The 26,607-nt window shown below is 35.1% G+C and overlaps 1 protein-coding gene across 11 annotated transcripts in view; it reads left to right on the forward strand.

Moving 5' to 3' along the window:
• SLTM (SAFB like transcription modulator) overlaps positions 1-22,569 on the forward strand; it is a 45,723-nt gene extending 23,154 nt beyond the window's left edge. For 4 of the 11 annotated variants that reach the window (XM_081291868.1, XM_081291873.1, XM_081291876.1 and 1 more), the window contains 16 exons: positions 1,140-1,167; positions 2,485-2,953; positions 3,562-3,611; positions 5,561-5,679; positions 7,710-7,859; positions 8,447-8,550; positions 9,163-9,329; positions 9,796-9,881; positions 10,077-10,240; positions 12,705-12,885; positions 13,616-13,740; positions 14,569-14,739; positions 15,532-15,843; positions 15,953-16,097; positions 19,064-19,224; positions 21,522-22,569. In XM_081291868.1, coding sequence (XP_081147994.1) covers positions 1,140-1,167; positions 2,485-2,953; positions 3,562-3,611; positions 5,561-5,679; positions 7,710-7,859; positions 8,447-8,550; positions 9,163-9,329; positions 9,796-9,881; positions 10,077-10,240; positions 12,705-12,885; positions 13,616-13,740; positions 14,569-14,739; positions 15,532-15,843; positions 15,953-16,097; positions 19,064-19,224; positions 21,522-21,630 — 2,541 coding nt within the window. In that variant the 3' untranslated portion in view covers positions 21,631-22,569. The remainder of the gene's footprint in view (positions 1-1,139; positions 1,168-2,484; positions 2,954-3,561; positions 3,612-5,560; positions 5,680-7,709; positions 7,860-8,446; positions 8,551-9,162; positions 9,330-9,795; positions 9,882-10,076; positions 10,241-12,704; positions 12,886-13,615; positions 13,741-14,568; positions 14,740-15,531; positions 15,844-15,952; positions 16,098-19,063; positions 19,225-21,521) is intronic. The other 7 variants (XM_081291871.1, XM_081291875.1, XM_081291877.1 and 4 more) reach the window with 3 other exon arrangements.
• Positions 22,570-26,607: the final 4,038 nt, after the last annotated feature.

The raw sequence follows: 26,607 nt of genomic DNA on the forward strand, positions 1-26,607 counted from the left end.
CAATATGTGCTGAAATTTGAGAACCACTGCTTTAAGGCTTTGAACATGGTAGCATATTACCTGGCCTATAACAATCTACTTCTTTCTACTCAGCTTAATTTTAAGAGTTATAAATAAAAATCAAGATATTCCTGATGGTGGATGCTGGTGGCACATGCCTATAATCCCAGCAGCTCAGGAGGCTGAGACAGGAGGATTGCAAGTTCAAGGCAGCCTAAGCAACTTATCAAGGCCTTAAGCAACTTAATGAGACCCTGTCTCAAAATTAAAAATACCCAGTACTCCCTCAAAAAAAAATCCTTAAAATTCTTTTCATTTGAGATTGTAATGCATATTACTTTTACTTTTCTTTATGGTCTTATTTTTTGGGAAATGTTGGTTGTATCTCTGTGGATCACTTCAGTGATTTTTGCAATATTTTCTTAATAGAATAAAAAAACTTTTCCCTTTCCAACATTCATTCTTGTTTTCAAGATAGCATATTCTTAATTTTAGATTAAGTAAACATGTTAAATATTTTAAAATTACCCATAACACCAGTACCACTTTTAAATTGGTCAGCCACCAGTATATGTGACAGTTATGAATTTATTTTTAAATAATAAAATGAGTAGTATGAAACTGACTACTACTCAGTCATCCTTCTTATGTCTGAAATGCTTAATGAGGGAGTATTTTTATTTGTTTTGATATATTAATGTGTATTCAAGCTCTTGAAAGTATATATCTACAGGTTATGCTTTCTAGTACTTGTTTTGAATAATATGCACTGAGTACCTGTGAACTGAGTGACATAAAATAATCAGGTCAGTCTTTTTATTGGCAGTTCTTTGATATGAGTAAGATTTAGGTTACATGAACTTACTTTGAATAATGAAACTAAATATTCCCCGTTTGTTGATGTAATTTTTGACAGATTTCCCTTTTCTTTTCTAAAATTGCATATACCAAGCTTGTGCTACATCGCTCTAAATGGGCCCTGGTTCTGACTGGAATATTATATTTATTTGTTAGTGATAGCTATCCCTCATTAATTTTCTTAAATTATCCACCAGTTTAACTTAACTGATTTTTGTGTTCTTATTAAAATCTAGTTTTATATAAATTCATTTTACATTCGATTATTCTTTAAATTTCAGGATGGTGAGGAAGAAGAAAATGAGAAAGGTATGTTTGATGCTAAGTAGAGTGTAAAAATTGCTAACATTTAGAAAAGTAAATTACATAAAACGGTATTATTAATGAAATCTTAGTTTTAAAATGAATTTATTTTTAAATTTACCAATTTAGTGAATTAAGTTAGCGTCTTGATTTAAGTTTTCAATTGATTTTAATTTTCTTTTGACCACTTAAGATATGTTCTATCTTAATAGTACATATCAGTTACTGTAAGTGAACTATGCCATTTTGTACTTTATTTTAAAGATAACTTCTACCATACCATACGGTAAGTTGATTGTGTCCTTAAGACCAACACTGCAGTAACTCATATGTGCTTATTGGAGTCCTGGTATATAACTCATAATGAATTTTGCAACTAGTTCTAAAAATGGTGAGTGACCAGGAAACTGACTTTGTGTTTGTTGTTTAAAGAAATTTTCATATAGTATTTCAATAGTTTTAGTAGTTTAGGAGAGCTATATCATCCAATACAATTACAGGGACATCAGTAGCAATTCTTGTGATCAATATGAGGTTGAATTCTTGGACAGAAGTCACAAAGGATCCTACTTTGGACTAGAAAGGACATGGAGCAGGCTTCTAAGGAAGGCAGAATAAACAGCCTAGAAGTAATGATGAATAAATCAAGCTACTGACTGAAAATCACACATGCCTGAGGCCTTTCTATTTTTTGGGAATGCAAGACATCTTTGAAAAATGGTAATTGCGGACTGGCTGGACAGGATGAAGACTGGAAATAACCAATTTCCTGGACGTTATGAAGCAGGAGCATCATCGGAGCCCTCCGTAGCAGTTTTCCATTCGATTCTGGACTACCAGGAATTGAAGAATGAAAAAGATGGGGCCCTGAAACACTTTGAAGACTGATATCCTCAGACTGTGACCTTCCAAGAAGTCACTCTGGGAATTCTGAAGGTCAGAGGGTTAAATCCCAAGATGATTTGAACACTAAAAAACAAATCTACACATTTGTCACTATCCCATGGAGGGGAAAAAAAAAAATCTTCCACATGTCATTAACTTCTAACCAGAAATGAAGAACTGGTATCTTCAGGATGGAACATTTTCTCACTATTGTTGTTTGATGTTTGTATGTAGAGATCATTTTTTCCGTGAAGAATAAGTGATCCTGGGTAAAGGATTGTTTATGTTAGTTAATACCCTTGTGTTTTTTTTTTCTCCCTAACCTTCCATCAGTGCTAATAACTGGCTTTATATTTTCTAGGTCCTTTTCTAGCTTATGAATATGAAATTGTTTAAACTTCTTGTTTTGCCATATTTATTCCTGTTAAATCCTCTTAGATATAGCAGGTTCTGGTGATGGTACACAAGAAGTATCTAAACCTCTTCCTTCAGAAGGGAACCTAGCTGAGGCTGATCACACAGCTCATGAAGAGATGGAAGCTAATGCGACTGTGAAAGAAGCTGAGGATGACAACATCTCGGTCACAATCCAGGCTGAAGATGCCATCACTCTGGATTTTGATGGTGATGACCTCCTAGAAACAGGTAAAAATGTGAAAATTACAGATTCTGAAGCAAGTAAGCCAAAAGATGGGCAGGACGCCATTGCACAGTGCCCGGAGAAGGAAACCAAGGATTATGAGATGAATGCGAACCATAAAGATGGTAAGAAGGAAGACTGCGTGAAGGGTGATCCTGTCGAGAAGGAAGCCAGAGAAAGTTCTAAGAAAGCAGAATCTGGAGAAAAAGAAAAGGATACTTTGAAGAAAGGGCCCTCGTCTACTGGGGCCTCTGGTCAAGCAAAGAGGTTTGTTTTTCTATGTCAGTTCTTTACGATACTGAATTCCAGCAGATCACTCTACATTAAGGGGGTGGCTTCAAGACCATGTACAGTAATTAGTATCTTATGATCCTGCCTATAATATTTTTGACCGTCATAAGTTACTTTTAAAAAAAATTCAAGACCTTCATAATATGCAGTGTGTCCTACTGATTGCATTGTCGAATTGTCAGCATATATTTGGTTTTTTGGTTGTTTTTGTTTTTGTTTTTGTTTTTCAAATTGACAATTTTTTTGTGTTTTATTTTTTAAAATCCTTGTGATGATGGTTAATGAACAACTATCAGTTCTAAGAACACAAAATGAAGTCAAGTCCCAGTCCTGAAATCTGGAGAAGATGGCCATATATCCACTGAATAGAATTATCAGAAAATCTAGATCTTCAGGCATCTTGGGGAAAATCAGTGCAAGAATCCTAAGGGAGTCATTTGTTCAAATAACCTATTCTAGGCTTTTGGAATTGTTAATTTGTATGAATAGCACTAGTTTGCAATATAGTCAATATCAAACTGCTCGGTTTTTGTTTTGTTTTTGTTTTTTGTTTTCAATTTTCTTCTGATGATTTGCCTCTTTAGCTCTTCAAAGGAATCTAAAGACAGCAAGACATCAACTAAAGATGACAAAGGTAATGGATTTTTTCCTATTTCAGTGATAGCATTGCATAATTTCACTAAAAAGTAATAGTTGTCTGTTATTTTTTTTAATATTCAGTTCTTATAATTTTTATTAACTAAAAATTTTGCCTTTGTGTAACTATGAATAAAGTATTATTATTTAATTACTTTGTAAATTGGTATGAGTATGTTAAAAAACCATTTGCTAGGGAAATTTATCGATTGTATTCTAAGCAATTGTATTGAACATTAATAGATATTTCATGCTTATAATTTCAGAAGTATTTTATCTTTAGTTGCAGTTATTTGTAACCACTGTACATGGACCACATTCATTTTCCCATTCTCTTGAGAAGGAAATGTAAATAATAAATATTATTTGTGTGAATTCATGGAGTCAAGTTTTTAAAAGATAATTAGTCTCTACACTTTGGTTTTACTTTCTTCATTCTTTAAATCAGAGCATACGTCTATGAATATAACCTGCTTACATGATTGTAATGCTTTAGAATTTACTTCCTAACTTGGCTTACTTTGTGGAAAAATAATTTTTTTAAAAAAGTCTTTTAAGTTTCAAGATGTAATATTTGATTGCTTTTTGTTTTGGAAAATCACTGGTTATCTCATGGTCACAAGCTACAAATAATACATATTATTTGTAAATAATACATACAAAAAAATCATCTTGTACATAACGCTGTGTCTACTTGAAAAAATGTTTGTTTTCTAATAAAAGCATTTTAGAGTAAATCTACCATTTAGATAATACAAAGTCCTAAAATACCTCTTTAGTGTCTAAAGGAGGATCATATGCCTCCTTTATGGTTTATTTAGTGCATTTTGTTAGTATATTTTAATAGTTAGAAATTATAGTGATTTGATTCACTAATTGACAGTTGGAATACTCACATTTCTTATAGTTTAGGTTAATGAATAAGATACAAAAAGTTCATAAAATTATCCTTTAAATGTAGAAGCTTGATTCTTGGTTAAGTAGTGCTTTTTATTTTTCCTGTTATTTTCTTTTTCTTTTCTTTTTTTGTAATAAGATATGTGACCCAAAATGTTACTAGTAACAAAAAAGATACACAAACTTCTAACCTTTCATAAGATAAAATAGATTCTTTGATGAATGTTATTCTTAAAATTAGAAAAGCATAAGCCATTTATATTTAAAATATTTGAATCAATACATTGTCTCTCTCCTATAAGTGGACACTGAGTAGTTTTTCAACTGCCTGTGTCATGCAACTCTTTAAAGTATTGAAAAATTTACTCTTTCTACATATAGTAGCATGGAATTATAAAAATTGTTCTATTGTGGCATGTTTGAAGAAAAGCATTAAAGGGTGATTGACTGGGCTTGTATTCTCATATATAATGTATATGTATGAATCATGGATCCAGTATTATCTAACTGTCTATAATTCCCATTTTCTCTTATCCTTTTTCTGAAAGACTATGAAGGTGATGAATCGGTTAGTCTTAGGCTTTGTTATTAACCATTTAGATACTTGAAAACACTTTATCCTTTGCTCTGACTTATCCCTCTTCCACTACAATTTCTCAAAATCTAAAGCCCCCAACAGATAAGGAATTAAGCAGTCTGTTCATTCCAGATGACTGTTTATTGTTTGTCTTGTTCAGTGCAGTAATAGTGTTTAAATTATTAAAACTGAACAGAAAAGGTCCAAGACACACATTCGATTTTCACCCACTTTGACGTAACATTCATGTTATAGGAAGTGTACAAATAATATTTCTTTGCTTACTAATTATGTTGTAAGTTATTCTGGTTGATTGTAATACTAGCAGATTCATAGGATTTTGCATATAGTATGATCATATTATCAATTGAAATGAAAGGATTTGATACTTTGAAAGAACATGGCCCTTTTAATTTTTGAAAAAAAAAATTCTGAGTAAGATACTTAAACATCTGATATTAAATCTATTCTAGGAAGTACAAGTAGTACTAGTGGTAGCAGTGGAAGCTCAACTAAAAATATCTGGGTTAGTGGACTTTCTTCTAATACCAAAGCTGCTGATTTGAAGAACCTCTTTGGCAAATATGGAAAGGTACATTCTTTTTACCTTCTTATCCATCTTTCTAGTATCTGCAGTTGAAACAGATTATATTCAAAACAATATTATATAAATGTGTTGTCATTTTTGTATCTCTTTGGATGATTACAAGTATAATTATTGAATACTGAGGTAATGATAGATTGGGGTAAAGGGTTGAATGGTGTTTTATCTCACTTTGAGCCCTGATGATCTTTATTTTCCAAAGCTTAAAAGGACTGAGTTTTATTCGTCATGATTTTTTCTAGTACTTTATTTAGCATGGGCTCTAGCACGTTGCTGAGGTTAATTTGGTCATCTTGCAAATGTAACCAGGCTGGTATTAGGTAATAGGAGTTATGTATTTTGAGGAGGAAAACCCCAAATATGATTTGTTACAGAGATTCCATTCCAGTGATACGGAAAAATGTAAAACTGGATATATATTTCTAGGGATTTCTCTGTGTGTGTGTGTGTGTGTGTGTGTGTGTGTGTTTAAATAATCAGAAGTTGTTCTGAGTGTGAGGAAGGAAGACACTGGAGTGTTCAGAGTGGGGGAGGGGTGTCTCATTTGTTAGGAAATGTTTCTCTGGCATTTAAGGGGAAAACTAAAAAGAAGTAGTGGTTAAAGAAGAGTCAATGTATTCCTGTGGCATTGGACTGCAGTGTGTATCTCTTAAGGCACAAAGTACTTTTTTCCTTAAATTAAGTTTTTCGCTTACATCAGTGTTTCTTTGAGGGCAGGAGCCTTATCTACTGTACTTTGTATATGACAGGGTTTGAATATTTACTAAATGAATAGCCAGTATTGGTATATAGCCATTAATGAATATTGCAAAAACCTGTCTTGTTGACTTTAGGAGGGCTTTTTTCTTCAGCATTAGAGAGTAACCTGAGCAAATGAGGTTCTTGAGGTATCAGATTTAGGACACTGAGGATTGTAGTACCTTAATCAACTGTGGTATATATTTCTATTTTCAGTAATGTATTGTTAGGTAAAAGCAATATTTGAATGTTGGTATTTGTTAGGACTAAACCTATATAAGGATATATCTATTTGATATAATAGGACCTTGGACTTAGAATTTAAATTGTTGTGGGACAATAAAACCTGATAATTTCTTGCCACCCATACTGTAAAACCTCTTAAATTAACTGTTTACCTCTTCCTGGCATTGTGTCTTTGTTCCTCCTTGCTCAGCACTGAATTATTGTTTTCACTTTTCTTCTCATTCATCCATACCTGCTTTGTCTCTTTTAACTATCCATTCTATAGAATTGAAAGTATTTGTCATTTTTGTATTAATAAATATTTTGAAATTATATAGGTGTTGTTTTTTAAATTTGGGAATATATATATTTTTAGGATTTTTAAAAAAAAATTTAGTAGTCAATGAACCTTTACTTTATTTGTTTATATGTGGTGCTGAGAATTGAACCCAGTGCCTCATACATGCTAGGCAAGCGCTCTATTACTTAGCCACAACCCCAGCCCAAGGATGTATTTTTAAGTCTTGCTTTTTTTTTTTTTAAAACAAGTGACTGGTTCTTTATTCATTTTTGAAATACAAAGTGACTCATAGGAAAGTGTTAACATTTGTCTATAATCTAGAAACGGGGGCTGGGCCCGGGTTCGATCCTCAGCACCACATACCAACAAAGATGTTGTGTCCGCCGAAAACTATAATCTAGAAACGTATCTGGTCACTTTGCTTTTGTGAATCATATCATTACTTTGTTGATATGACTAGTTGTTTGGAGGTACATTTTGGAGTGGGAGAATAAGTAAATAAATAAATTTAAAAAGTAGTTTAAATTGCTTTTTAACACTTACCTTCCCGTGAACACTAAGTTCATATTGATAAGGCAGATATTGATCATAAGAGCTTGAAACAGAATGGCACATATACAGAATTTGTCTTGAATTAATGTCTTCACTATATCCTTTAATTTGAATAGTCTCAGTTCTGAAGTTTTATCTATTTTGAAATGTGTAATTAGTTGTTAAATTATAAAACTTACTAAAGTATAATCTCATTTTATAGGTTCTTAGTGCAAAGGTAGTTACAAATGCTCGAAGTCCTGGGGCAAAATGCTATGGCATTGTAACTATGTCATCAAGCACAGAGGTGGCCAGATGTATTGCACATCTTCATCGCACTGAGCTGCATGGTCAGCTGATTTCTGTTGAAAAAGTAAGTTTGCCTAATTGTTCATAAGAAGGAGATTAATGTGATGACAAAGGCTGGTTGAAAATCACAAATCTGAAAATCCAAAATCTGAAACTCTTTTAAACTGCTTCAAACTTCAGAGCATTGTTTATTTTTTAGAGTTTCAGAATTAGTATGCTCAAATTGTAAAGCCTGTGTACATATTCCAAAATTCAGACATGGAACATTTTGGTCCTAAGCATTTCAGAAGAGATAATCAATCTGTAATTTTCAGTTTAAGGATGATACGGGCAGGAAGTAATATCAGAGTGAGTTTTATTTTTATGCATTCACTTTTTAAAAAAATTATATTTTTTAGATGTTGATGAACCTTTATTTTATTCATTTTTTTATATGCGGTATTGAGAATCGAACACAGTGCCTCACACGTGCTAAGCGAGCACTCTACCACTGAGCCACAACCCCAGACCCTGCATTCACTTTTTAATTTACTTTTTTATAAAAATAATTTTCTGTGTTTTCCAAGTTTTCTGCTATCAACACACTTTTTATAATCGTAATGTAACTTTAAAATTTAAAGATTTATATTTTTTCTGGTTTAAACCTTTCAGGTAAAAGGTGATCCTTCTAAGAAAGAAATGAAGAAAGAAAATGATGAAAAGAGTAGTTCAAGAAGTTCTGGAGATAAAAAAAATATGAGTGATAGAAGTAGCAAGTAAGGATTTATTTATTTTATTTGGTGCTGGGTTCAGGTTTATTTTGTTTTGTTTTATTAAGCAGACTTTTTTGGTACATTAGTGAAGTGGTTCTCACTGTGACCAAATACCTGAGAAGAATGTTTATTTGGGGCTTACGGTTTCAGAGGTCTCATTTTGGAGGTGCTTGACTCCGTTACTCTGTGCCTAAGGCAAGACAGCACATCATGAAGGAAGGCCCCAGCTGAGGAAAGCTGCTCAGCAAATGGAGGGGTCAGGAAGTAGAGAGAGGGAAGGGATAACAGGGAAAATACACTTTTCCAGGGTACAACCCAATGACCTGCCACCTCCAACTATGTCCCATCTGCCTACAGTTAACATCCAATCATTCCATTCAAACAAGAATGGACTGATTAGATTATACCTCTCACAATCCAATCATTTCATCTATAAATTCCTGCACTAGCACAGGAGATTTTGGGGGACACCTCATATCCAAACCATAATAGTTTTATTTAGTGCTAGGTTACATTTTGTTTTGTTTTGTTTTGTTTTTAATATACATATAGACTTTTTGGTACATTAATGAAGTAGTCCTCATTCTGTTTTCTTGTCTGGGGTGATATGGTCAGGATACAAGCCTCTGTCAAAAAAGAAGAGAAAAGGTCATCTGAAAAATTTGAAAAAAAAGAGAGCAAGGATGCTAAGAAAATAGAAGGTAAAGATGAGAAGAATGATAATGGAGGAAGTGGCCAAACTTCAGAATCGATTAAAAAAAGTGAAGAAAAGAAGCGAATAAGTATGCTATGTATATTTCTTCTCAATCCCTTTCTAATACAATCTACTACTTACTTTTTACAGTGGAAGGGAAAACCTGAGATTACAAATCCAGGTGAATATTTAAGCTTTGTTGTTAGGTGTCTGTGGTAGAGAAGAAGTTTTAGTAGGACTAACTGTCTTCTCTTTAACTATTTGAGCTGATTTGGGCTAGGGATGTAGCAAAAAAAAAATCTAAGCTGTCTTAAAATGATCATTGATTTATAATATTGAGTTAGGATCTTTTAGTTTCATTGAAATTATTTATGTTAGCAGGTTGAACTGTTTAAAAATCTCCCATTTAATTTCTCAGAATAAGAAACTTTTTTATTTCATGTATTGGCTTGTGAATATCTGTATAAGAATTCAGCATTTTTTACGTGTATATATTCTTTTCAACAAAATATTTTTTAGATGTTTGTTTACCTGTATATTTTTTTTCTCTTTAGGTTCAAAGAGTCCAGGACACATGGTAATATTAGACAAAACTAAGGGAGATCATTGTAGGCCATCAAGAAGAGGAAGATATGAAAAAGTAAGTCTTTGAGACTCTTTCAGTTGTTTACCAAAGAAGATAATTGTGTAACCATTTTTGTATATGTTCATGCTGAAAAACCTAAGAAAAAATGTTACTCAAGCATTTGAACTTTTTAATTGATCTGTTAAACTTGAAAAATAAAACCCAATATAATTTTAACTTTTAATCCTCTTTTTTTTCCCCCCCTGATAGATTCATGGAAGAAGCAAGGAAAAGGAGAGAGCTAGCCTAGATAAAAAAAGGGACAAAGACTACAGAAGGAAAGAGATTTTGCCTTTTGAAAAGATGAAGGAACAAAGATTGAGAGAACATTTAGTTCGTTTTGAAAGACTGCGACGAGCAATTTCCCTCCGAAGGTAGGAAAGAGTCCATTTTATACTTGTTTTATATTAGTACATCTTTAATTCTAGTTACCAGCCAGATTTCTGGAAACTATAGTCCTGCAGAAGACTATTTGCCACTTTAAAGAAATGTAGTACTATTTATGATTTCTTAAATTTTCATAGCACTTTACAAAATTTTAGAAAGCATTTTCCCATCTGTTATCTCCAATCACAATTTATTAAGGTTAGTTATGTGCAGTATTTCATACAAAAACGTGGAGGCCCAGAGAGGCTAAATGACTCTTCTAAAACCACATGGCTATTGAGTGGCAGAGTCGGGACTCAGATCCAAGTCTTCTGACTCCAAGTCCAATGCTCTTTCCTGTACTCCAAAGCTGCTGCCATTTAAAAAAAAAAAAAAAAAAAGACTTTAAAGGAAAAAATTTTTGAGATAGTTTCAAAGTAAGTTACAGTATTTAAATGCTGTGCTTAAATTTTATCACAAAACTCATCAATAAAAATATATTGTTCTTTAGTTTGTTATTGCCCAAGTGAGGGAAGACTTGCTCAACCAATAAATGTTACTGTATTCAAATTCCATCCCTACATAGGCATTTTTTTTTTTAAATCAGACTGAAAACAAAAAATTTTGTTTCTGTTTCTAGTGGTGATACCTCAACAGATAATCATGAGTTCCAGTTTACCTTCATCTACCAATTTTTGGATGGCATTTGAAATATTCTTGTGAATGTGTTTTTTAATATATTTTTCCAAATGCTAAACTATCTTGTCCAGAGGTCAATTATGGGATTTCATCTACTCATTTGCCAGAGATACTTTTAGCAACTTAAGTAATACAGTCATTACCATACAGCTTCACTAAAACCTTTTTTCCTTTTTAGATGAAGTCACAATGTGCTTAGCTTCCTGTTTGTTTAATTAACAGGTTTTGAGGAGAGAAGGAGTGAGGAGTTGGTAGGACAGGGATTCTCAAACCTGTTAGACCAATACCCCTTTTTTATTTATTTTTGAGATAGAGACTCACTGTTTCCCAGGCTGGCCTTGAATTCCAGCTCAAGGGATCCTTTTTGTCAGCCTCCCAAGTTGCTAAGACTAAAGGCCTGCACCAGTACACCTAGCCGAAATGCTCCTTTTTAAATAAAAAACTATTTCAGATGCCCTTCTTACTTGCCTGAAATGACATTGATGCATAACATATCCACCTATACAAATAATTTCCAGAGAATTAACATAATGATTTAACTCTAAATGAGAAATAAATAATTTATAATAAAATATATATTCCAGATATGAATGTTTAGGCATGACTCCCTAGAAGACTTAATGGAGTAGTCAGGTGTTTGTACCTTAGACTCACTGTGAATGTGAAAACTGCAAATACAGACTGATTGGTGAGTCAAATACCAGGAGTGGTGTTTACATTATAATGTGATTTCTGAAATGGTGAACAACTCTTGGTGAAGTTCTCAAAAGAAGCATTATATTCCCTCTGTTTACATGGAGTTTCATTACTGAAAAAATTTAATATGTAAAACTAATACTTACATATTAATATGTAAAAGTAAGTAAACAAGACTAGCATTTATTAAAATGAAGTTAGGTTCTAGACTCAGATGTTATTTTAAGGCTTTTGATTTATAAATGACATGAATATCCACTGTAGCATTTGAAAGGCATGTTGGATGGTTTTTGTTGTGTAGGATTACTCTTGACAATTCATGCATCATAAGGTTTTTAGAGTTCTTGGTCCCCAACTACTAAATTCTAGGAACAGCCCCATGGTCATTTAAAGTGCCCCTTCAGCTTCCATGGGAGTAACATTGACTCAATGAGAGAACCACTAGGTTGCTAGAGGAAGACATGATGAGGGACAGAAAAGTATGCTGACTACCTGAGAGTGAGGAAAGACAAAAACACTATAAAAAGTATAAATAGTGTTTTAATTTAGTTTAAATGATTGAGCTACCTCTGACTCCAGAAAGCATGTTACCTGGAGCCATCTGTTAAATACACCAAACGGGACTCTTGAGCACCATTTTTTTTAATATATAGCATTTGCTATAATTGATGTTTTTAGTTATAATTCCAAGTCATCAGAATAAAGTACATAAATTATTTAAGGAGATAGAATATATGTTAGACAAATTTGTAGTTTTTATAAATTTATATATTATAGAATATCTTTTTTTAAAATGACAATTAGTGGGCTATTTCAGTGGGGTTTTTGTTTAAACAGGAATCATCTAAAAGGCAACGATTCTATAAAAATTTAGCGTTCAGTTGACAGTCTTATAAAAAAGTGACAATATTGGAATCTGTTTAAAGTTTTATTTTGAGTTCTCTTTCCAATTACATTAAAACGACTGAGATTAAGTTGAAGTTTAAAATTGACAACCTCAAGGAAAAATTCAACAGCTATTCTCTTTCACACAGTGCTAGCATAATTTAAGTATTTCTAAATACTGATTTTTGTTAGACGAAGAGAGATTGCAGAAAGAGAGCGTCGAGAGCGAGAACGCATTAGAATAATTCGTGAACGGGAAGAACGGGAACGCTTACAGAGAGAGAGAGAGCGCCTAGAAATTGAAAGGCAAAAACTAGAGAGAGAGAGAATGGAACGCGAACGCTTGGAAAGGGAACGCATTCGTATTGAACAGGTGCAGTCAGAAAATCTTTTCATCTTAAATAACTCACCTTTTTCAAACACTGTGATTTTTTTTCCTAAAATTTGCTTTACTTATTGTAAAGCTTTTATACATTGAGTTAAACTAATGAACATTTAAGTATCCCTGAAAGATAACAATGAATTAGGTACTAGTTCAAAATACGTTTAATAGTAATTCTGTTCTAGATAATTGGTAATAACTCTAGCTCTGCAATATAATGGCAGCCTAATAGTCTGAGCATAGGACTCTGAGTCCAGAGTAGTTGTAATCCAGGCTCTGTCACTATCCCAATCTTAGAAAACAATAAGTATTTTCTTACATATGATAGTGGGAATAAAATCCCACGGATGGAAGGAAATAATGCCTCTCTTTGTACAATTGCAATCCAGGGTTTTAAGGCACTTAGTTTCCTACATATTAAGAGTTCTATATCTAATTCCCTTTTAAGTGCTTTTGTTTTAGTCAAATGATTGAACTAAATCTGACCTTCCCAAATACTTGCCAGCTTTCACCAATCAACCCTGTTATATTTAATGTTGCAGAACAATAGTTACATGTAGCATAGATTATTGAAATCAAATTTATTTGTCCCAGGTGTGTGTTTTGCTTGGCACTAGCCTATGATGGGTTTTTACTGACTGGATTAAAACACAGTTGCATATATGCTTACCTTCTATCTTCATTTTGTATTGGCTGGTTCTTCTTTCTGTGTCATCTAAAGGAACGTCGTAAGGAAGCCGAACGGATTGCTCGAGAACGAGAGGAACTCAGAAGGCAGCAGCAGCAGCTACGTTATGAACAAGAAAAAAGGAATTCTTTGAAACGCCCACATGATGTAGATCATAGGTATTTGTTTACTTTCTTCCTTACTTGCTATATCATTCCTATCAAACCAAGACTAAAGAACTAAAAAGTACAGGCTCCTGTCCCTGGAATAAAAGGTCATGGCCAAGTGGGGGTGGGAAGGATTTCAGTACTGGAATGGACCCAGTGCAGTATCAAGTAGGAATAGTCTGCTTTTCTTTCTCTCCCTTTTCCCCTTCTTTAATGCCAAATGATTTTTTTGTTATGATTGAAAATATGTAATCATGGTAGGTTTTGATAATGATTCTCAAACTCAGACCCATTTTGAAAGTTTTTATCAGTAATGCAGATAGTTCAAAAATATAAGTCATAAACTAGGAAAGACTGAATTCTTTTGTGTTTGTGTTCATTAATAATAGATTTTAAAATATAAATATATTCATTTAATTATCTTAATATAAATTCTGTGAGCTTTAGTAGATTGTGTGAAGAACTAGGTGGAATGAATGTGCTTGAGACTTGCTTTTCCAAAGTTAAAGATAACTGCAAAGGTTGTGGACTGCTAGTTAGAGTTTATTATAACGTTGCATCAAGTGTTTTATCTGTCTTTTCCATTTAATGATTTTTAAAACAGGCAGATTTTTAAGACTATTTTTCTCTTCTGTTTAAATTCCTCTAACATTATATGACTTTACAGAATTTAGCAGTTAATTCCTTGCTAGCTTGCACTCCTAACTAAATTGTGTTGTGTCTTGAGTTTAGTAGCTTCTTGTGTCCACAGTTCTAACATGGTATGTATGACTCCAAGTGAGTGGGTTTTGATTATTGTAAAAGTCATTTCATATAAATGAGCAAAAATTTCTCTTTAAGGCGAGATGACCCTTACTGGAGCGAGAATAAAAAGTTGTCTCTAGATACAGATGCACGATTCAGTCATGGATCTGACTACTCTCGGCAACAGAACAGATTTAATGACTTTGATCACCGGGAAAGGGGCAGGTTTCCCGAGAGTTCAGCTGTACAGTCTTCATCTTTTGAAAGGTAGGTAGATATGTTAAAAATTGAGACTTGTTATTGCTAACTCTGGTTCTCTATTAAAATATTAATTAAGTAGTGTTGAATCATGGGACTGGGGTATAGCTCAGTGGAGAACACTGAACACTTAGCATGTGCAAAATCCTGGGTTTTACACAAAAAAGAAGTACTAAGCCAGAAGTGAATGTTCAGATCAAAATGTGTTTGATAATTTTGCTTTTTGTTAATGGGGATGTGGTTCAATGTTCAAAATTAGTTAAATAGGCCACTATAGCAAGGTTAAGTGGGTTGGCTGGCTTTATCTTCCTACCTTTAATACTGAGTGGGAACGCATAGCTTAACAAGTACTTCAGTTGTTACATACAATAAAATATTCTTAAAGTTGCTAGTGATTTGAGTGACATTATTTCTCCTTATTCTAAATAAAAACAACTATCCTGCCAGACATTTAGCTAAATTTATTTTTTTTTATTATTTTTTTTTTAAAGTGAGAGAGAGAGAGAGAATTTTAATATTTTGTTTTTTAGTTATCGGCGGACACAACATCTTTGTTGGTATGTGGTGCTGAGGATCGAACCCGGGCCGCACGCATGCCAGGCGAGCACGCTACCACTTGAGCCACATCCCCAGCCCCCATTTAGCTAAATTTAAATGAAAATTCTTAAAGTTAGCTTTTTGGTGGGTCTTGCCTTTAGTTTTTTTGAAAAGAAGGTGGCATAAGTTACAGGTTATACGAGTAAAGTTCAGAAGAAGACAAAGTGAGTACTACTTAGGACCTGCGTTGTTTTTCCACAACAGGCGAGAACGCTTTGTTGGTCCGAGTGAAGGGAAAAAAGCACGACCAACTGCACGAAGAGAAGATCCAAGCTTTGAAAGGTATCCCAAAAATTTCAGTGATTCCAGAAGAAATGAGCCTCCACCACCAAGAAACGAACTTAGAGAAACAGACAGACGAGAGGTACGAGGGGAACGAGATGAGAGGAGAACAGTGATCATTCATGACAGGCCTGATATTGCTCACGCTAGACATCCTCGAGAAGCAGGGCCCAATCCTAGACCAACCTCCTGGAAAAGTGAAGGAAGCATGTCTGCAGATAAACGTGAGGCAAGGTATTTGTGTACTTTTAACACCTTTCTAACAGTATATAATGCATTTGGATTTAAAAAAAAATTATAATGAAGTTTTGATTATATCTTGTTTCTGTGGTTTATTTAATAGAGTTGAAAGGCCGGAACGGTCCGGTAGAGAAGTATCAGGACACAGCGTGAGAGGCGCTCCCCCTGGAAATCGCAGTAATGCCACAGGTTATGGAAGCAGAGAAGGAGACAGAGGAATCATCTCAGATCGAGGGAGTGGAGCCCAGGTAAATGCTGAGGATGATTTACTGGAAACTCATACTCTGCAAATATGGAGTATCATTATAATGTGGCCTAAATTAGTTAGATTGAAATGACCGAGAGACTGTTTCTTTCAAAAAATCTAACTCTTTCTCAGTTGAACTGTCAGTAATCATCAGTAGTAAAAAAGTAGGATACTAACCTTGACATATTTATTTCATTTTTATTAAGCTTACTGCTATAATTTGAAAATTATTACATTTGGTAAATGAACCTTCTTAATGATGACTTTATTTTAATTGTCTCCTTTCCTTCATTAAGTAGCTTAGTATAGAAATGCAATAAAACTTTTTTTGTTCTCTTCTAAATAAAGGAAGATGAGTAGAATATATATTTTAATTGCTTTTCATTTTTTATTTTTGTGGAATTGAGGAGTGAACCCAGGGGTGTTCTACCACTGAGTTGCATTCCCAGTGCTTTTTATTTTTGCTTTTGGACAGGGTCTCACTAAGTTGCCCACACTGGCCTTGAACTTGTTCTCCTCTGCCTTGGCCTTCTGACTTGCTGGGATTGTAGGTGTGTGCCATCCCACCGAGCTCCTTAATTGCTTAATTCTTGTGACAGTATTGACTTGAAAGTTTTGTAAATTAATGAGCTAGGCAGAGGAAAGTTTTGATTTCCTAATGGCTTGAATGGGCAAAAAACTTTTGCCTTATATAAATTCATTTTATTGATGAAATATTGGTATTTGAGTTGACACTAGCATGAATAGAATATACTTCTATAAAATTGAATATCAAAAAGAATCCTGAGTGGCTGGGGCTGGGGCTCAGCAGCAGAGTGCTTGCCTAGCATGCGTGAGGCACTGGGTTCAATCCTCAACACCACATAAAAATAAACAAATAAAATAAAGTCATTCTGTCCATTTACAACTACAAAAAAAAAAAAGAAAAAGAATCCTCTGAAGTGTGTCTTTGTATTATATCCTGGTGTTTCATTTTGCATTTGAATACATACATATTAGGTTTTGTAATAATATTTTTTGACCAGGAATCTGGCCAAAAATCTTTTTGCATTCTTTTTAGTATTATATATCATTTTACCCAGCATATATATGAAACAGATTTGGGCCTTGTGGCTGTATAAATTTTTATGTTTCTAATAAGTAAAAATGTTTAATAGACAGGTTCATTGAGCTATTTATCTTGAACAGAACTTTTTTTTTTAAACTGGGGATTGAACTCAGGGGCATTCAACCACAGAGCAATATCCCCAGCCCTACTTTGTATTTTATTTAGAGACTGGGTCTCACTGAGTTGCTTAGTACCTCGCTGTTGTTGAGGCTGGCTTTCAACTCACAATCTTCCTCCCTCAGCCTCTGGAGCCTCTGGGATTTCAGGCATATAACACTGTGCTCAGCCAGATCTTTTTTTTGGACAAGTATTTATAATAAGTTTCTCTTTTTTAAAAAATTTTATTTGTGCTTTTTAGATTTACATGACAGTAGAGTGTATTTTGACTTATTTTACATATATAGAGTGTAACTTATTCTAATGAGGATCCCATTCTTATGGTCATACATGATGTAGCATTTTACTGGTGGTGTATTCATATATGAACATAGGAAAGTTATGTCCAATTCATTCCACTGTCTTTTCTATTCCCACCTCCCTTGCCTTCCCTTCATTCCCCTTGTCTAATCCAGTGAATGTTGATGGGGACCACAAGCATTGTATATTAGTATCTACATGTCAGAGAGAACATTTAGCCTTTGTTTCTTCTTTTTTTTTTTTTATTATTGGCTTATTTCCTTTACTATAATCTTCAGTTCCATCTATATACCTGCAGATGCCATAATTTCATTTTTTTTAATTTCACTTCGTATTTATACCACATTTTCTTTATCCATTCATCTGTTGAAGGGTACCTAGGTTGGTTGAACAGAACTTTTAAGACTGAGTATGTAGTCTATATGTTCTGCCTCATTTAGAGTAAAACTTAAGTAAGTCTCATAAACTGACCACCTGCTTTCAGGTGTATTTTTAGAAAACATATCTTAAGGAGGAGATCCTGTATTATCCCAGGAAAATTCTCTTTTTCACAATGTTGCTCCTTAAGTTGTCTCTAAGTATTTCTGTGGACACCTTCAGTTTCCTGTAAGCTAGGTGTCACAACTCTTGACTCTTCCTCAGATCTTTAGTTCTATGGCTTCCGTTTCTTTATGCTAACTGCTTTGTATTTTTGTAGTCATGGATGTGGCACCTTGGAAGAGCCATAGCACTAACTAGTATTGTGTAAAATAAGATGACAACTCTTGAGCTGGGGTTATGGCTCAGTGGTAGAGCACTTGCCTGCATGTGTGAGGCCCTGGGTTCAATCCTCAGCGCTGCATATAAATAAATAAATTAAATAATTAATTTAAAAGAAGATGACAACTCCTATTTCTAGGTTCCATTTGCACATTGTCCTGATAGGTTGCTCATATACTCTCAACCTGATTTGTCTTAAGGTTTTGACCTTTTTTGAGTGTGTGCGTGTATGTGCCTTCATATAATATATATAGATCCAGGCATTTGAAATACTTAGGGCCAAAAAATGCTATGGTGCTGAAAGCTATAAAAATAGAAATTAAGGTTCTCAACCCTTTCCCTTAAACCCTACCCTGAAGCCTGAGTAGCTTCTCAGTACAAAACAGATGGGCACTCTTTGTATACTGTTGTATCACTTATCCTTTTGATCTTCTCGGGTACTTTATTACTTTGCTTCTAGTATTAAAAGCATACCAGTTTAGGAATGGGGTTATAGCTTAGTGGTAGAGGGCTAGCCTAGCACGTCAGGGACACTAGGTTCAATCCTCAGCACCACATAAAAAAAAATAAATAAAGGTATTGTGTCCAACTACAACTAAAAAAAAAAAAAATCCAACAGTATAAATAAATTAGTATGAAACTGAATATGTCAGTGACTTTTCTTTTCATATGCTATTCTTTAGCACTATCCTGAAGAACGACATGTGGTTGAACGCCATGGACGGGACACAAGTGGACCAAGGAAAGAGTGGCATGGTCCACCTTCTCAAGGGCCTGGCTATCATGATACAAGGCGAATGGGTGATGGCCGGGCAGGAACGGGCATGATAAGCCAACATTCAAGGTAAATAGCTAATCTGTTAAGACATTTTCTGCTATCACACAACCAAACTTTTATACTTTCCTTAAAGGTCATTATAGTTTCTGAGATTAAATTACAGTTAATAAAAACTAGGTCTGCCAAACATATCCCATTTTATTGACTCAGAATCTCTACAAGATTACATGCAGGGCAACTGATATTAATTTGTTAGTTTGTATTCCTCATTGAAGTTGATTGATTGGCATTTTGGCAAGTTCATCTAGATACTTGTATGCCTGTGTGTCAGAATTCAGTGGGTAATTAACATTAACCTCATTTTGGAACCATCATGTTATTCACTACCTAGCATTCCTAATATTCATAGGAAGAAGAAATTGAAGGTATGTTCTATTTCTTGCTCTTTCAAATAACTAGCAAAACTCTTGGACATTTAACCCAAAGCCTGTTCATATTCGAAGAAGCAAGTTTGTTTTGCTTCCCTCCCCCACACCTTCACATCATCGTCCTTTTGCCCTTCAGCAGGCAATCTTTAGCCTCTCTACCTCCATCTCTCTCTTGTCATTCTTTATTTCCCATATCCTTGTCTTAAAGAAGATACTAGCTTGGCTGAGTGACCCCAATCACTGCTGTCCTATTGATCACTTATATCATCAGACTTGAATATTAGCTGGGCATGATGTTGTAGGCCTGTAATCCCTACCTGTCTGAAGATCACCAGTGACTTGTTCTTGATAATTTTCTTAGTTCTCAGGCTCCTTAACATAGTTAAGCTTTATTTTACACTTTTGTTTTTCCTCATTTTTAAAGTCTTCTATTTTCTAAGGTTATATAATTTTTTCACTTTTTGATTCCCTTTCCTGGCTCCTCCAATGACTGAGCTGTAGACACTGCTGTTTATTGTTAACTGTATGTTGCCACCTCCATGAAAATGCTTTAACTATCTCCATCAATTCATGGTCACAAGTAAATTTTTCTCTTGTTTCAACCCTCATGTCCCTTTTGTTGCCTGAAACTTCTTTTACTTGGCCAATGCGAGCAACTGTCTCACTTTCTCCAACTAGAAAAACATGAAAAACATGAACGTCATCTTGGTCTTAACTGTTGGAAATTCCCATTTTGGTATATCATTTACTTGCTCCAGCCTGGAATTCAGACCTTTTTATAATAGGTTTTATTCTGTTTAAACCATTTTATTTGGGGGGGGGGGGGTGCGATTGTTGGTTGAGACAGGGTCTCCCTATGTTACCTAGGCTGGCCATGAACTTGTGATCCTATTGCCCAGCCTCCCAAGTAGCTAGGATTACAGGCATGTGCTGCTGTGCCTAGCCATTACTGTAGATTTTTGTCTCAGTTTCATTATTGTTTTTTTGGAGTGGGTCTTTTTTTGTCACTTACTACTTTATATATAATACAATTATACATAAAGTTGCATTATATATAAAGATTCCAGAAACATTTCTTGAGTGACTTATTATAACACATAGGTTCCTCAAGCTTTTATGAACAGCAGAATCTCATGAAAGGCTTATTAAAACAGACAGTTGGGGGTCCTACCCCCAGAATTTCTCCTGCAGTGGTCTGAGGTGGGGATTAAGAATTCACATTTCTAACCTGAGCATGGTGGTGCAGCATGCCTGTTATCCCTGCAGCTCTAAAGGCTAAGGCAGAAGGATTGAAAGTTCAAAGCCAGCCTTGGCAATTTAGCTAGATCCTGTCTCAAAATAAAAAAGGGCTAAGGATTTGCTCAGTGGTTAAGCACCCCTGGGTCCAATCTGAAAAGAATTCACATTTCTAATAGCACAGTGTGGTGTATGCCTGTAATTCTAGCAACTCTAGAGACTGAGACAGGAGAATTCAGCAACTTAGACCATCTCCAAATTAAAAACAAACAAAAAGACATCTTAGGATATAGCCCAGTGGGAGGGTGCCCCTGCATTCAGTCCCTAGTACTACAGTAGAATTGGGGAGGTGGAATTTGCATTTCTAATAACCTTCTGGTTGGTGCTAATGTTGTTGATCTGGGGTCCATTCTTACGTAGGCCATCAAATGGCCTCTGAAGAGGGACACAGAAATAAGACGACCAAATTCAGATTCACACTCCACCATTAGTTGCTTTATCTCAAGATCTCAATTACTCCATCAAGTAAATCAGGATTACTGTTGATATATATACCTCATAGGGCTTTGGAAAGAGTAATCGATTTAATGTAGATAAAGTACAGTAAAGAACAAAGTCTGATAAAATGTTCTATGTTGGTATTTGTGTGATTATTTGTTCTTTGTTCTCTGACATTTTTTTCTTTTAAACCTCTTTCAGTAATGCATCTCCAATTAATAGAATTGTACAGATCAGTGGCAATTCCATGCCAAGAGGAAGTGGCTCTGGATTTAAGCCATTTAAGGGTGGACCCCCACGGCGATTTTGAAAATGAGCTCTCTGCCATGGTTTTGAGATAATTTATTGAAATCTCCTGTAAACTTTACTTGACTACTTATGAAGAGGACCTCTGACTTGCTTGAGAGTTCTGTCAGACTTTTTTTTCTTTTTTAAAAATTTAACATGATTGCTTTTCTCAATTTTAGAGAAGATGTTAAATAGTTCTGTTGTAACTTTTAATAGTTTTGTGTATCATTCAACTTTTTTTCTTGCAGCACCAAGACACATTTGAAAAGATTGGAATTGAAACTGTTTTGTTTAATGCTGTGTGAATATGAAGAGTAGTTTGCAGCCGTGTGGTAGTGGTTTAATTTGCAGCGTTACCTCTGCGGTGTCGGGCTCTAGTTACTTCTTGTCACCAAGCATTTTCAGGCTCCATTTTGGAGGCTGTCTAAGCTTAAAAGTCTGCTGTCTTAATTTTTAGAGAATAAGATTGTTCCTTGCATTTCTGAGTATTATGTAACCTATTTTTGCAGAAGGTACTGTTACATTAAGTGCATCTGTGTATCCTGGTTTAAAAAAAATGTAATCTTTTTTGAAATAAACCTTCATATTCTGTATAGTTGCTAAAGTGTTGAGAACCTTTTTAATTGTAAAATGAGAACTGATTTTCAGTTTAGTGTAGCAGCACACTTGTTCAGGTTTGCATGGTATGAAACCAAATAGATTAACAAAACCTTGGCCAAGGTTTGTATCACGAAGTTCTTAGACTGAGTTGTGCAGGTAAGTGCACTTTTAGGTAATCTGCACTGTGTGATGGATAAATTCCATCTCTGGGAATTGTGTGGGTATTAATGTTTCCATGTTCCCAACTATGTTGAGAAGTGGAAAAAACCCAGATTCTAGATTGGTGAATCAGTTGGGTTTTGTAAATACTTGTATGTGGAAAGACATTGTTGTCTTTTTGTGAAAATAAAAATCCACACCTGGAAGTGTATGTGTCTTTGTTTCCAGCTCTTTAGGAGTTAGTCCTCCAGTCCTTTCTGGTGTGATCCACAAAGTAACTTACTAGCTATAGAAGGAAGTCTTTGGATGTTTGTTTCTAGGAAATAGATCTAGCTCTGACCCTACCCCAGTACTAGCAGCACACTCTCTTAATTCATTAGAAACTTTAACTGCTAGGGGTCAAATGTGTAGTGATAGAATACTTGGTTAGCACATGCAAGACCCTGAGTTCAGTCTTCAGAATGAGAAAGAAAGAGAGGGAAAGGAGAGAAAGGAGGGAAGAAAGGAAGTTTACCACTATTCTTATGGTACTTTTTCCAAGTCTTTTCTAGGAAAGACTTTCCAGGTAAACTCTGAACACCACCTCCTTCATGAAATCTTTCCTTGTCCATTCATAAAAATCAGTGATGAGTAATCCAGTCTAGATTCTTGGTAAACTCAGCATTCTGCATGTCGATACATTGTGAAAGATGGGAGCCAGGGGTCACTCTGAAGCCCTTCCCTTGATAGGAGGAGGGATCTCCTTAAAGTTCTTATAGATGTTTGTTCCTGGGTATTTATGGTCATACTCATGACATCTCTGACTGGCTCTGACTTTGGAGTGGTGTGGGCATCCAGAGCACTCTGATCTTTGGTCCTTTGGTGCACTGACACTTTTTGCGCTGTTTGGATTTCATAAGGAGTGAACTAACTCTAGTTTCAACCCTACTTCTGTTTTGTGACTTTGGGTTGTGATGCCATTATATTCATTTGTAGAATAGGACTGAATTTCTTAAAAGGGATTATCGTACAGTGACTGCATTGGCTAGACATGATGTGCTGGACAACATGTAAACATTTTAAGTATATTTGCTTGCCTAATACTCCAAAGAATCCTACTAGCCAAAGGTTACAATTATTGTCCTGCCCATTGTTGAGATAGTCATCTAAGAAGGTATCTGCTCTTTGAAAATTAGATCTTTGAAGGGCTGGGGATGTAGTTCAGTAGTAGAGCATTTGCCTAGCATGTACAAGGCCCGGAGTTTGATCCCCAACCCAAAATCTTTGAATTAGGCCAGACTTTTCTACATTTATATTGAAGGGCACAACATTTAACAGACACTGGGCTGTAGACAGTGTCACTTTGGACACCCTGTGATTATTTTTTTGTCACATTGCTATGGTTATAGCTTTTTCATGTTTTGAAAAACCTGAAAAAACCACCTGAGATTTTTGACTGAATATTGGAGGTTGACAATCATCCTTAAGATTTAGAACACCTAAATCTGGCAGATTTGGCTAGCTGAGTCAATAGTGAAAAACAGATTGGGAGATTCTCAAAAGGAAGATGGAGGCCTTCGATATGAGAGACGGTGGGTGCTCCCCAAGTTTAGGTACTTGAATAAACCCAAAATAGTGCTTGGTACGAGGATTATGTAGCTCTAAACCTCAATCCCCTTCTGCGCGGTAATGGGAACAGCTCTTCTCGGGGCCTGGAGTAAAGGGAGCCAGATCTAGCAGACTCCAGGCCGTCCCAGGGGTTGAGACCCAGTTGAGGACTTGGGCTCTTGACCACTAGGGTTCCCTTCCACAACAGGAAGATTGGAGGAGGAAAGGGCCCTGCCAACCCTGATTCACCTCGGGCCAGCTGCATTACTATTTCACAGACTCCATCGAAATCCTGCCAGTGGCTGAGGGGTAACGAAAAATACTTATGTGCTGACAGGTTTGCTGTTATTGTTGCACTAGAAGCATATAAGACTAGACAGTGGCTTTTGTAGGTGGCCTGGCCAAAGGAACTAATTGAGCTGAGTTAATGTTAACTTAGGGATTCCCTTGGGCAAAGTACCTGTGATGGCCAAAGGCCCTTCCCTTACCATCTCCCAGAAGCAGCCCACTGCCATGTACTCAGTTCCTACCTTGCAGTCATTAATGCTTGTTGTAAAGCCAGAATACTTGTTGTGAAGTATCTTGCCTATGAAAGTCTTGATGATTTTTAAGGATAGAGCCATTTGCTACAATTGCAACTAATTAATCTTTAGGACAGATCTATACTTCCTGGTAGAATGAGCTAGAGCTGTTACTGACCTTTAAAAAGTATTTGGTCATCACACGAAGTCTAAGAAATTCACAACGATAGAAATACCCCATAATGCATCCTTAGCCGTGTTGACTTAATGACATTGTGTGGTCACTGTTAAGGTAGGTGACATAATAAACTGGAAGAACCATTGTTAAGTCCCAAAGGTGTTTATATCTTCACCATGTTAGGAAAGAACAGTGTGATCATTAGCTTAAACCCATTAAGCATATCTTGTGAGTGTGGCTTCAGACAGTTTAGAGTACATAGTCAAAATTTGGACATTTTTAGAGAATCTTTTGTTTTATGTAAAAACTTTCAAGAAAAATACTGTGGCTTTTCTAGAAGTGCTCCTCTAGACACTACCAATTAATGTATCTACTTTAAGCCAGTTAAACTTCATTTGGATTATGTTTGGTAAAGAACATTGAGAATGAAAGACTGAAGTTGTAGTGGCCAATTTTAATTATGTTCATTACTAAACACACACCAGATACTAGCAAAAAAAAAAAAGCTGCAAAGAAAATGATAGATGATTAGAATACTTTGTATTGTTTTCACTGATATCTACATTGTTTGATGTGGTAGTAAATGTCAAATACATTTTAAAAAATAAATAAATAAGGAAGATGGACTCCTCCAGGCCAAAAGAAAAAAGGAAAATTTGATATCTTCCATGTACTTGATGAGCAATCCAAGTGCTTCACCACAATATCAATGATTTAGAAACACCAGAAAGCTTATAATTCTTCAAGAAAGATAAAGCCCAGTCTTTTTAATTTTGGGCAAGATACTGAAGTCAGAAACTACCATGCCAAAATTAATTGTAAAAGTAAATAAAAAACTTAAACCAGGCACAGCTGTGCTTGCCTGTAATCCCAGCAACTCAGGTGTCTGAAGCAGGAAAATCACAAGTGGTGTGGCTCAGTGGTAGCGTGCTCACCTAGCATGTGTGAGGCCCTGGGTACGATTCTCAGCACCACATAAAGATAAATAAAGGTATTGTGTCCATATACAACTAAAATATATTTTTTAAAAATAAAAATGGTGGGGATGTAACTGAGTGGTAAAGCAGTTCAATCCCCAGCAGTTAAAAAAAATTAAAGGTATTATTAAAATTAAGTAAAACATTCTTGCATTAACAAAAATTTTTATTCACCAAGCAAAAATAACTGTTCCAATACATACTGACCAGCATTTTAAAAATTTAAGTGTAAAACTCCAAGCTATCATATTAAAAAAGGTGAAATAATCTCAAATTTAAATTTTCAGTATATAGGGCTTGTGCATATTTTGCAAAAAATTATCTCAACATAGTATGTTGTTTGATGGTATTATAATGGAATTTAAAATCTTCAGTTTTCGAGCTGGGGATGTGGCTCAAGCGGTAGCGCGCTCGCCTGGCATGTTCAATCCTCAGCACCACATAAAAATAAAATAAAGATGTTGTGTCCACTGGAAACTAAAATATATATATTTCAGTTTATATATATATATAAATTCTCTCTCTTTAAAAAAAATCAGTTTTTGAGTGTTCATTGCTATTATATAGACACAAAATTATTCTCAAATAAAATTTACATATTATTGCAAGCCAGCTATGGGCTATGTATGTGAGCTACCCTCATCTGAGCATTTGAGGGGACTGGCCTTACATTACTGCCTGATTGCGCTGTGCCTTTTCTCCTTTGCCTGTGGTCCCACACAGCACCAGAGATGGGTGTGGCTTTATAAGATGTCAATCAACCTACTGACCACAAGACATCAGCAAGCAAGACTCCACCCTTTGAACCCCAATTCCTTGCCTTATTTGAGTGAAACTTTCTTTGGACCATCTTTCCCCTAAATAAATAGAGGGGTTCAGTGTGTGCTCTCTCTCTAACCTCTTGCCTCCCTTGCTCCCCTTGCCTTCCAGCATTTGGAGCTAATACCTGAGATTTCGGAGGTGTCCCTGACCCCCCA

This window comes from Spermophilus citellus, assembly GCF_964194105.1.
Source record: "Spermophilus citellus genome assembly, chromosome: 4".
In the NCBI taxonomy this organism is placed as follows: domain Eukaryota; kingdom Metazoa; phylum Chordata; class Mammalia; order Rodentia; family Sciuridae; genus Spermophilus; species Spermophilus citellus.